The 12,147-nt window shown below is 34.4% G+C and overlaps 1 protein-coding gene across 1 annotated transcript in view; it reads right to left on the reverse strand.

The window, feature by feature from the left end:
• The window catches only part of LOC107663068 (contactin-4-like), a 65,602-nt gene that overhangs the window by 32,335 nt on the left and 21,120 nt on the right, over positions 1 to 12,147 (reverse strand). The window contains exons 4-5 of the mRNA XM_016453217.1: positions 9,903 to 10,078; positions 2,304 to 2,399 (exon numbers count right to left, since the gene is read on the reverse strand). Coding sequence (XP_016308703.1) covers positions 2,304 to 2,399; positions 9,903 to 10,078 — 272 coding nt within the window. The remainder of the gene's footprint in view (positions 1 to 2,303; positions 2,400 to 9,902; positions 10,079 to 12,147) is intronic.

A 12,147-nucleotide genomic window follows, 5' to 3' on the forward strand; every position in this document is an offset into this window, starting at 1 on the left:
GCCGTCACCGCTGCGAGCTTGCAGAACTCCCCGGCGTACTCGTAGAAGGGGAGATCCCGGCGGGATATGGTGAGGAAACGAGCAGCGATCTCCATGTTGTTGTTTGGGTCGGTTATTCTGTCACGGAACCGGGGTGTGTGGAGGCAGGTAGGACGACGAGGACGACAAGGATTCCAATAATGACATTTATTTTAGACACAACAAGGCAGGTTCAGGTAGGTGAGACACACACTCGGGGTAACATTAACAATAACCGACACCAATGCTCAGACAGACAGGAACTAATAAGGGGTGAATAATTAGAGGCAGACAGGTGAGCACAATGACGGTGATTAACTAATGATTAGACGGGCTAAACCAACACAAAGGGAAGAAACCACAACAAACAGTCCACAGGGGCGTTACATCAACAAGCTCTTGAGTTTTGCTACTATTTTACCTTTGCGAAGGGTCAGTTCGCATTAATTAATAAGCAGTTCAAATCTGATGTGAACAAGAAGTGAATTGTTCAGATATCTGAACTTACTGTTTTGAGAAAAAAAAACTCTCATTTGGGAATTGAGCCAAAGCAATTGAGAAAAACTGTAACATTTAAAACTATGTTAAGTTCTTTACAGTTTTTGAGGTGTGAGCATCTTTAAACCAAGAAAAAGACTGACAAATAAAACTTGAGTGCATCAGTAAAAAAGTATCTGATCTTTGCCCAAGAATCCAGGTTAAGTCCTGTTTTTCCTGATGGATCCAGAAAAAACAAGTAATTTTAGCCTTCAGTAAGTTTTAAAAGGTTTGGCTCCATTAAAGCAATAAGGTCTGATGTGTTCAGCCCAACACTAAACACAGTAATCAAGACAGCAGGGGACAGACAAGAACAACACTAATGTAGCACAGCTGTGCTAACTACTGCTCATCTTAGGCAAAGTTTTTTGATGAGAAGTGACAGAGCAGCCGAGAATAAACCACTTTTATACTTAAAGGGATTGCTGGTCCCCATTGACTTCCATAGTATGGGGTAAAAAACACTATGCAAGCCAATGGGGACCAACAACTGAAGGTGAACTATCCCTTTAAACATCCAAAGCATGTTGTGTGTTTTTAACATGTTGGAAACATTATCCTACATTTGACATTTTAAACACGTTTTATTACAGGGAAATGACACTGCTTATAAACTGTCTCAGTAAAAAAAAAAAAAAAAAGCCCTGTTTTTTTCCAAGTTCAACATGTTCTGTTCTGAAAATGTCAACAATCTAAGTGACGACATAAAAAGGTCTAGTAATCAGTCTATTCAGGGTTTCTTAAGTGTGGCCACTCATTGAGTTAACAGCAAAGAGCAAATACAAAAAGTTTGCTTCACATAACATTTAACTTGTGCTCTGTGGTGAGCCACTTAAGGGCACTAAATCAACAGTGGAAAAAGGAGGTAATATGTGTTTATGCTGTTACATGGGCAGTGAGGTTGAAAAGCCTTTATGCTTTAAGCTAATTACAGTGAACCATAATCGCTGGTTGAGAGGTGGTTAATAGGAACAAACAGTAAAAACTACCTAGAGCAAAATCTCTCTGAACAGGTAACATCTGCACATATGATAATTTTGAATGAGACTCACATGAGGCGCAACATAGAGTTTAGGAATGAGATTATTATTAAACATATTGAATTGCCATTGATCTTAATTTTTACTTTGCCATTCTAATAAAGACTAGTTATGGACTGCAATTCCTCCATCCATTCTCCAAACCGCTTATCCTATGTAGGGTCACAGAGAAGTCTATCCCAGCAGATAAACTGATATGTCGGCAGAAATTAAACATTACTGTCTCATTTTCTATCATTAAGTAGAATTATATCATACACATGAGGGGTAATGTACAGTCAGGCAGTTATTATCATCAGACCTTATATAACCATGAAAGGTTTTATTTAGCAATAATGACTGGCCGGATGTTCATTATCCTGCTATTACATGGCTACTTACTAAATAAATAAATGGACATAAAATATTAATTTGTTTTGAAATTATTTATTGTGTGAAAAGAAATAGACAACTGAATGAAAACTGTACAACAGTAGCACACCTAAGATGAAAACTGGTTGCCTGCTGCAGTTTAGCGGTCATTCAAGAAAGAATGAAGTTTAGACTGAAATATCTCACAACTTACAAATCAGAATCAAGTTTCCAAAGAGCCATGTAATATATTTTGTCATTTCATTTGCTATATCCAACTTTTTTTTCTCAGTATTGCCATTGGCCACTGAAAAACCCAAATCAGTCAGCCAGAAAATAGACAATAAAATGCCTCACCTCCCATATGTGCTGGAGGGCCACAGAGAAGAACCACACCTTGCCCCTCTCTAACGCTCACTGGACTTCTCCTCTGGGTTTTAAACTCCTCCAGATCTGTTAAAAAATGTCAAATGTCAGAAAGAAAGACAGAAATAAGCAATCTTGGTAATACATAACAATTTAATCTACTCACAATTTACACCCTCAGACTGAGTACTCTTTAATAACAATTACATTTAATGACATTGTGTACTGTTTTAAACAAATAGAGAAAAAAAATAGAATGGAGTCTAGATCCAACAAAAATTATATAATTGTTTGTTTGTCTGTATGTTCCAGACTTTCTTTCTTCTATGGAACACAAACGGAGATGTTTAGCAGAATGTTTATGCTGCCCTTTTCCATGCATTCCAATAAATGTACATGTTGCTCAGGAGTTTCAAAAATGACAAAAAGCTCCATAAAATTAGACCACTGAACTGAACAACTGAAGTTTTGTAATGATAATTTTGTTTTGCAGCTCTTAAATCTCATTCAAGTTTACCTAAATTTGAATGCCAGTGATGTCAAATATCAGTTCTTGTTTGTCTCGTAACTGATCACGATGTACCAAATTTGAATACACAAAAGAAATATGAGATTCTAAAAATTAGATTTTCAGTCTGTTTTTCACAGAAAAATTTTGGTTTTTGGAAGACTTGGAATGTAGTGTCAAGACTCACATGGGATACTTTAATTATGCTGTTTTTTTTTTGAGCCTGGCAGTCCCATGGTCACCTTTATTCACTTTCATTGTATGATAAAGAGCAGCACGAACATCATGCCTAAATTATGTTTTTGTGTTCAGCAGAATAAAGCATATTATACAGGTTTAGAATGATTGCAAATTATCAAATACTTTTTCATTCTGTGTAAATTATTAAGTTCAGAATAAACAGCTAAACTCAGCTTTTCTCCTTCATTGTTTTTAAAACCCATGAGGATATAAAATAATGAAAAATAAACCAACAAATAAAATAAACTGCATACTTTCATCTGTGAATATCTTTAGCGTTATTCTGTGAAGGGAACAAACAGAGAATTGAAGTTGATGGAGGTTGCGTTTGCCTCACCTGCACCGAATTCAGTGAGGGGGTTGTGTCTAGAGAACGGCAAATTCAAACAGAATATGCATGAACAACACATCCACTCAAAACACGACAATCCCCGCACGCCTCCATGACACAAACTATTTCGACACCATCCACAAAGCAGGGGTTTGATCAGGCTTTAAAGCATGTGTCTGTGAGAGCGGTACTTTTTGTGCTCTGCATGTAAGTTCCACTGAACTACCCTCATCAGGAAAAGATTTCTTCCAGATTGTTCCGTAGACACATTTTTCAGTTCACATAATATCTCATTACAGAGTCCTTACAAGACATTTCTATGAGGCCAAAATAAATAAACCGACAACTCTCTGCGATACATATGCAATACAATCATCTGCTCATCGATACTGTGCATATAAAGCATTCATCAAGAGGAAGACACACTCCACTGCCTCTAATTGGCTTCTCGGTTATCAACTATACGTTGTGTTCTATTCATTGCTCTCGGCAAAGTAAACACCGTAAGCCCTTGTGAAGCTGCTGAGATTGAATACAGTATTGTATTGAAAGTAATGAATTTGTGACCTGTAAAAGATAGGGGGAAGGAAATGTTTTTTCTAGCATCTCCATAATTATATGTTAACAATGAATTTGAGAAAATCAAGAGGTCAAATGTACCACAATATTCCTTCAACATTTCAAATAGGTTTAATATAAAACAATTTAGCACATATTAAAAACATATTTAAGTATAGTGAAATCTTAAGATTATCTTTGCATGCTTCTGGAAATGCATTAAATCAATAGTACACAGACACAGGCCAGTGCTGCTGATGGGATGTTTCTGTTACAGTTATCAGCATAGGAAATGATTTTTGGATAGTATAAAGAAATCATCTAATAAATGTGCATGTGAGCAGTCACAAGCACGATTTGTTAACTTTGAGGTTATATCTCTTTTAAAACCTCACAAAATGGTCTGAGAAGTTTTAACGTATAAGAAAAAACTAATTCTACTTATACCGCAATAAAATAAGCAAATTTGGGAACATGGCCCTTGGCCACTGGAAGCCATTTTTTGGTTTATACATTCATAGTAATTTATAAGAGCCATAATCTTCAGATTAAACCAGCACTGCCTTAGGCGCACTGAAAAATATGCAGCAGGAGAAGTATCTCTTTTGATTATTATTCAGGCTTCTCATTGAATGCACTACTCAAAAAAAAAGCCAAATCTTTACTATAAATAGACTATGACTAAATCAGTTTCAAAGTAGAGAATGTGATTTCACAGGAACTCTAAAACATTCATTGGCAATGTTTCAAAGATGTCTCTAAGGTTCCCGTGCGTCGACAGATGAAACATTTTAGGTAACTGAAGATGTACTGATATTAAAATTCTGGCCAATAACAGTAAGCCAATAATCTTAAATCATTCGAGGTATTTTATGGATCACCACATTATATGAACATTACAAAAATAAATAAATAAATAATAAATAATTAAAACAAAGATTATCGATGTGTGTTTTACAAGAAAATACTATTTCAGTCTTTGTACTTCAAAATTTCAGATGTAATTCAGTGTGTAACTAGTTGTTTCTTTGTAATTATTTGTGAAGTTTATTACCAATTTTTTTCAGTGTGAATAAAACAAAAGATTATTGTTTTACAAGAAAATACTATTCAGTATTTTACAGTGTTACTTTGTAAATTTTGTGAAATGTAAGTAAATTTAAAATAAATATTAAGTAAATTATTAAGTAATATAATATTAAGTAAATCTTACACTAAACATGTTTCAATGGTTGTCACTCAAGTTGACACCATTTCCAAATTAAATTTAGCTTTGTTCTTAGAGTCATACTGAAGGTTAGGCTTGCAAACAATATTTTGAAACAACCAGAATTTATATCTGCACCCTGAAGAAGCTTTAGTCCTTCACAGATTGTCCTCTGCCGTCTCCAGACACCAAAACTATATAGGGTTGAGTCCATGAGCTATGGTGGACCACACAGGAGATTGTCTCTAGAGTAGCTGTGGAAATGCACTGCAGCTTTAGTGATTTAACACTTTAATGCGTTAATGTTAGATTTATCAGTCTAAAAATGTCTATTCCTCAAGTAAACATCGACCTTTAACATTCAGAGCAGTTGTAATGTAGAAAGCATGGATCACTGTGGCTCAAACGCAATAGCCTTGCCTTTCCACCATAAACTAATAATGATTTAAAAATGGTCCACAAAAGCATTTTCTACTGTACTATGAAATCTCCCTCTCTTGCCTTGAGTTTTTGCTCAATCCATTCTCAGGTTGTGCACGAATGATCATGACAAAATGAATTATTAGAGTACTAGTTTACCATAATAAGATATGCAGATGGACACATATGTGTCTCAAATTATTAAGCACAGTCACCAGGGAATCATCAGCTTGTGAAGCATTTTAACAACCAAAGCTTGCTAGCAACCATAGATACAGATTAGATACAGATGTCAAACCAAATGAAGCAGAAAACACAAAAGATTAACACGATTAGGCGAAATAAGAATAAATGGCTACGCTGCACCAAGTGTCTAAGAGTGCTTAAAATATCTAATTAAGCTAACATTAATGGCTACTAGAACATTCTAGATTAGCACAAATACTGCATTTGGAGCATATGCAAAGTAATCCAGCAAAAGGAAGCCAAAATCACACAATGTTACACATATCTAAAAAAAAAAAATTTCATATATAATAATAAATTTAGCCCTTTCTTTTTGAAATCGCTTTCAATCAACTTTATATAGTTTTGAATTTAACCATAACAGCAACATCTGTCTGTTATTTATTGTATATATACTGTCATCTGAGGTTGAGCTGAGATTTTGGAGGTTGGGGAACCCTAATGCCCTGCACACACAACTCCCAGGTGCCCAGTATTTTTCCTACTTTTAGAAGGTGGCAGATTGCCATTCTGGCCCAATTTAACCCTTGGCAACTGCCCTACTAAAAAGTCACTCTTTGGCAAAGTGTCTGCTACTACTATCATGGACGGAAGGAATTACAAACAGAATGTGCATTATGTTTGCTCTTTCGTGAACAAAATATATTCTGTATCTCATTCAAATATTGTGCGTTTGGTGGACAAAGGCATTTTGTGACATGCTCATTTCATTTTGCTCATGAAAGATGTTTTCTGTTATACACAAAATGAAAAGTACATTCACTCTTGTGCACAAATTGAAGTAGCTTCTGTTAGTTTTGAGTCTAGAATTTTGTGTACAAAATGCAGAACTGACATTACATTGATTTTCACAAAAAGCAAGTGACTTTTGTCATTCTGTATGCATTAAAGTCAAACGACTATTAATTTAAATTATTTCAATTTAAATTGTGCATACAAAACATTTAAATACCTGTCACATGTAATAACCATTACATTCACTGTAAAAAAAAAATAATATATATATATATTTAAAAAGTCTGTAAAAAAACTTCTGTAAAAAATGTGTTAATTTGTTAACTGTAAGTTACCTTATCATATACAGTGAACAATTGTAAATGGTTTAATACTGCATTATACATAATTTTATTGTAAAATGTTGTCAATACTTGCTAATTCTTAAACTTTATTAAACGCAACGTTTCGGTCCACTGACCTTCATCAGGCAAATGTATAGAATTAAAAACAAGACATAATTATTTACTTTCACAATCAATGAGTATAATTGACAATCACATGTGGACTAATTACAAACACATGCGTAATAGATACCAATGGCTCAAGTATGCAGTAGAAGACACTTTACAACATCCCCAATGAAAAATATATCATTATTCACATACAAAAATAATTATGTTTATAAAATCACAATTGGTTATCAGAAACCGCACATCTTAACAAGGTTTTAATATCATCCCCTTGTTTTTAATCACACTGTTACTTAGATATACAGCAAACACAGTAAAAGTCAAAAGACAAAATTATGTTTCATTTAAATAATTTATTTTCTTCTATTTTTGTTATCAGTAATGTACATTAGGATGCTTTACCTTAGTGTCATGTGTTCCCATGATGGTCTTTTTCCTTTGTATGACCCTGTTTGAACTGTCTATATATGAGTATTGGTCATGTTTTATGGACAGGCCACTTACGACGAACTCTGATACATAATGTGGTTTTCTATTTTACCACCTGTATTATTATTATGGTGGTTATCAGTGCATTTTAAGGTTAAAAAAAGATTTTGGTAGATTGGTATATTAATATTATATCACTTAATGAAATATACGGTTGTAAGATGAAAAATATACAGGCACCAATACACCATACCATAAAAACCTAAAACATTATTCATTACATTGTTCATTATTCATAAAACTGTTCATTGTTCACACTGAACCACTTGCCTTCTTTATAGTAAATTTATTAAGATTTATTTATTATTTTATTTATTTTTAATGTTCAGGTGCGGCTATTTTTTAGCTTCAATAAAGCTCAGAATCGTAATCTCTTAAACTGACATCATATATTATACTAAGAGTGAGACACATAGAGGAAGGTCTCAGATCAAGCTCCCCTGATGCATTACAGCCGCTGGACAATAGGAGAGCGATCAGTTTGGAAGTCACAGCAGGTTAGGTCCAGGTTATTGAGAGAAAACATAGATAACACATAAAGCTTAAGGACCTGCATGCGTTCCACCTTCACGCCACAGAAGCCAGAGCTGTTGTAAAGATCACACTGGGCCTGACAGCAGGAAACAGGTTCCTGAACTCAGTCTCACATCCATCACAGGGCATCATTTCTGCAGATGAACCAGCTAGCCATCAAACGGAGAAACACCAAACTCACCTCACCATCAGAGATTCAGCATACATTACACAGAGAAAACAGAAGCCCTGCTAAGATCTCATCAGCAGTGTTGGGGAAAGTTACTTTTAAAAGTAATGCATTACAATATTGCGTTACTCCATAAAAAAGTAACTAATTACGTTACTTAGTTACTTTTTATGGAAAGTAATGCGTTACGTTACTTTTGCGTTACTTTTTAAATATGAGCAGGGCTTGATTGTTTTTAATATAAGAGGTTCTATTTATAGCAAATGTAAAAGCCCTTTCACACCAAAAAGTGTAAAGAATAAACCTCAGGCTGAAGGAAAAGTAAATTCACGTCTGTACAGTAGAACACAGGAGAAGAAGGTTCAACACTCTTCAGCAATAAAAAAACAATGAAGCACAAATGTTAGTTTCTCTAAAGTCATTTTTGCTTATTAGTATGGTTGAACTGGATCATCAAAGGTCAGCAGCAAAGACATTGGTTAATAAAATGGGATTAGATACATTTGTGTTATTTAACATATTTAATTATTGCAGGTTTGAGTCATATTCTGAGTTTGCGTTTCACTGTTTTAATTCATTTTGATGAATACTAAATCTGTTTTTTTTTGCGAGTGGGATGAATTAATGCACATTCACATTTAGTCTAGAACTACAGTAACATCATGTTCAAACATCATGTCAATGGGAAAATAAAGTAACTGGCGTTACTGTTTTGAAAAAGTAACTCAGATATTTTCTTGTAAATGAAAAAGTAATGCGTTACTTTACTAGTTACTTGGAAAAAGTAATCTGATTACGTAACTCGCTTTACTTGTAATGCGTTACCCCCAACACTGCTCATCAGTTTATATGAATATAACATGGATCATAATGTCTCACAATAAACAGAGCCTGGACGCTACAAAATTCAATAAAATAAAATAAGCTTTTGCTCTGCTTGCTGTTACTAATGAATCTTATCATACCATTTCTATATAGTTTAATCTGGAACTACACTACCATTCAAAGGTATGGGTCTCTGAGATGCTTTTTAATGTTGTTGAAAGAAGTCTCTTATGCTCACTATAGCTACGCTTATTGTCTATGGTAATATATTTTGAAATGTAAAACAGATTAGATTAGATTATTTTAAAATGTAAGGTAGATTTAGCATTTAGCATTCATTCATACTAAAAGTCCAGTGTGGTTACATGCATTTTGACTACTTCTAAATGTGGTTTGATTTATCTGATCACAAAATGTTTCAAAACTGTTTAGAAAGTTGTACAAGTTCAGGAAAATATGTTTAGCTTTCATAAATGGTTATGTTATCTAAGAAGACCAAGGGAAATGTGATTCCTCATGATATGAGCTTTTTACCATAAGATGCAGAGCAAATGCTTTTAATTCAAGAAATACAAACCCTCAGTTTATGGTTAATTTGAGTCATTATTAATGAGTCATTTTTATGCGATATGGATCATCTACTCTATGCAGTGCTGTCTGCAATATTAACTCAGACTACATTCAGAGCCAATGCACTATCTGTACCCACTTTAAAGTACAAGTTCACAAAGGTGTCATGAAAATCCACTAAAACCACCTCAAATTATGTGTAAAAGACTAACCAAGCATCACTGGTCTCAGGTTTAAATCTATAGACCCTCATACTTTCAAGTGCTTGAGTTTTTCAGGAGAGAAATGACTTAAACAGAGACTCACAAGCAATGTGAAGACTAGCTTCTCTGCTGAGAATAGTCCCGAAAGAGTTGGAGGCCAGACACTGGTAAATACCAGCATCCTCTTCCTTATTGAGCTGGCTGATTCGAAGGTTTCCTCCTGAGATGCTGTATCGAGAGCCAGGTTGAGGGAGGATGAAGCTGTCATTCATTTTCCACCTATAAAACACAGGGGGAAGTTAGCAGAGAGTGAAAGGAGAGTTTGGAGTACTAAAAGATATTTTTCTCTTCATTCAAAGTAAAACATAGTGAAATATATTTGTTTGTTATTTGTAATATATTTTATATGGGACTTTGCACATATAGAATACAAAATAAGATCTGAATCATTAAAAAATGGTCAGTGAAAGGAAATGCTATTAAATTGAAGTATAAACCTACTAAACTGAAATAAAAAATAATAAATAAAAATGACAAAATTACTAAAACTTGAACTAAAAATTAAAACAAATAAATGTAAATATAAAAATAAATGTTAATTCAAATTATTAATAAATATTATAATAGTATATAAATAATGCTAAAATAACAATCTAGCTCAAGTCAAATAGATTTCTAATCATGTTTTGTTATTTATTTATTCATGTTTGCAAGTTTTGCAACTCCATTACCAAAATTTGTGTCATTTTATAATTTTCTTATTTGTCATAATCAACATGAATCAAACATGAACAAAATACAAAATAAAATAAAATAATTTTGATCTATTTAAAAATAATACTAAAGTGCTGAGCATGGACACACAGTGCCACATGACAAAAACACCAGCAACAACAAAGTAGAAAGCCGTTAGGTAGAAAGACAGGACTTTAACAACAGATCGATGGCCCAGACCAGTCACCCCAAGACATCAGAAACCACAAAACCCCAGGGACGCACATAAGTTCAGATCCCCTGCTACAAAAGCCTCGTCTTTACATCATCACACAATTAATCAATACAGTCAGTCAGGTAACGTAATCACTGCCTTACCTCATTATTAAATCGTAATCACTGAAAAAAAAACAGACCTCTCTGTCAATGTGGCATACAAATGAGAACAAATGAGTCTGCTGTGTGAATCCCACAGCAAATAAGGGCCATTTTAATTGACAGACTGGAGAAAATGGAGAAAGGCACTATAGTGGCCATCTGGTTTTAATGTGGACAAAGACATGATCCATGCCAATTACCTGTCTGATTATATGTACAATGGCCATCAATATAACTATACTATGATGCCACGTTTCTCTCCCACACACTAAAGGCCACGTCTATGACCTTTCCATATTGATAGAAATTTGTACCGTGCTGCACAAGTTACTGCATGGGACTTGGGAGAGATACTATATATTTGCATGAACAGCCCACTGTTTGATCTGCCTGTCACTCAAACTCAATGACGTACATTAAGAAATAAAAAAAATAAATCAACTGGTTCACTAGATCGAAATTCTTTCAGAAACTATATGTTGTAGACATACAGTATTACATTTGAATACATTGAGTATTTTTCCAGTCTCCTGAGGAGGGCAAACAGTGCAGTTAGAAACCTTCCACTCTTTTCACATTCAAATGCTGAAAAAAATTCTGTCTAGCTTTTTAACTTGTGTACTTATATTTTAATTTTTTGCTCATTGTAGACAGATTTCAGATGTGCCTTAAACTAGTGGAGAAAAATAGACATTTGAAATGTTTTTCTGTTAAGATGAAAATATATAAACTTGAATAAATGCTTGTGATGAGGTCGGAAAATAATGTAATTTTTCTGTTTTTATATACACTGCGGTTCAAAAGTTTGGGGTCAGTACACTCTTAAAAATAAAGGTGCTTCACGATAGAAGAACCTTTTTGTCTAAATGGTTCCATAAAGAACCTTTACCATCTGAAGAACCTCTCTGTTTCACAAAAGGTTATTTGTGGTGAAAGAAGGTTCCCTTTCAGTCAGTCACTACGAGTCACGTCGTGACCGATGAATTGGGATCTCGCTTAGAGAGACCAATCCACTTCGAGTGTAAACTAAATGAGCCAATGCAAATTGGCATGCGATAATTGCATCCAGCTGCCGCTGATCACAGTGTGAGCATAAAAAGGCAGGTAGAAGCACCTAAAAGAGTATTTCCCTGAAAAAGCTTATTTCTCTAAAACAGCTTACATGGGTGCGTCTTTGTAAAGACGACAAATCGTCTTTTTAAAGATGCCGTTTCACCCGTGCGTTTCTGGATGCGGTCGTTACCTGGCGCTGGGGG

The sequence above is a fragment of the Sinocyclocheilus anshuiensis genome, unplaced genomic scaffold (assembly GCF_001515605.1).
Source record: "Sinocyclocheilus anshuiensis isolate Anshui unplaced genomic scaffold, SAMN03320099.WGS_v1.1 scaffold2161, whole genome shotgun sequence".
In the NCBI taxonomy this organism is placed as follows: domain Eukaryota; kingdom Metazoa; phylum Chordata; class Actinopteri; order Cypriniformes; family Cyprinidae; genus Sinocyclocheilus; species Sinocyclocheilus anshuiensis.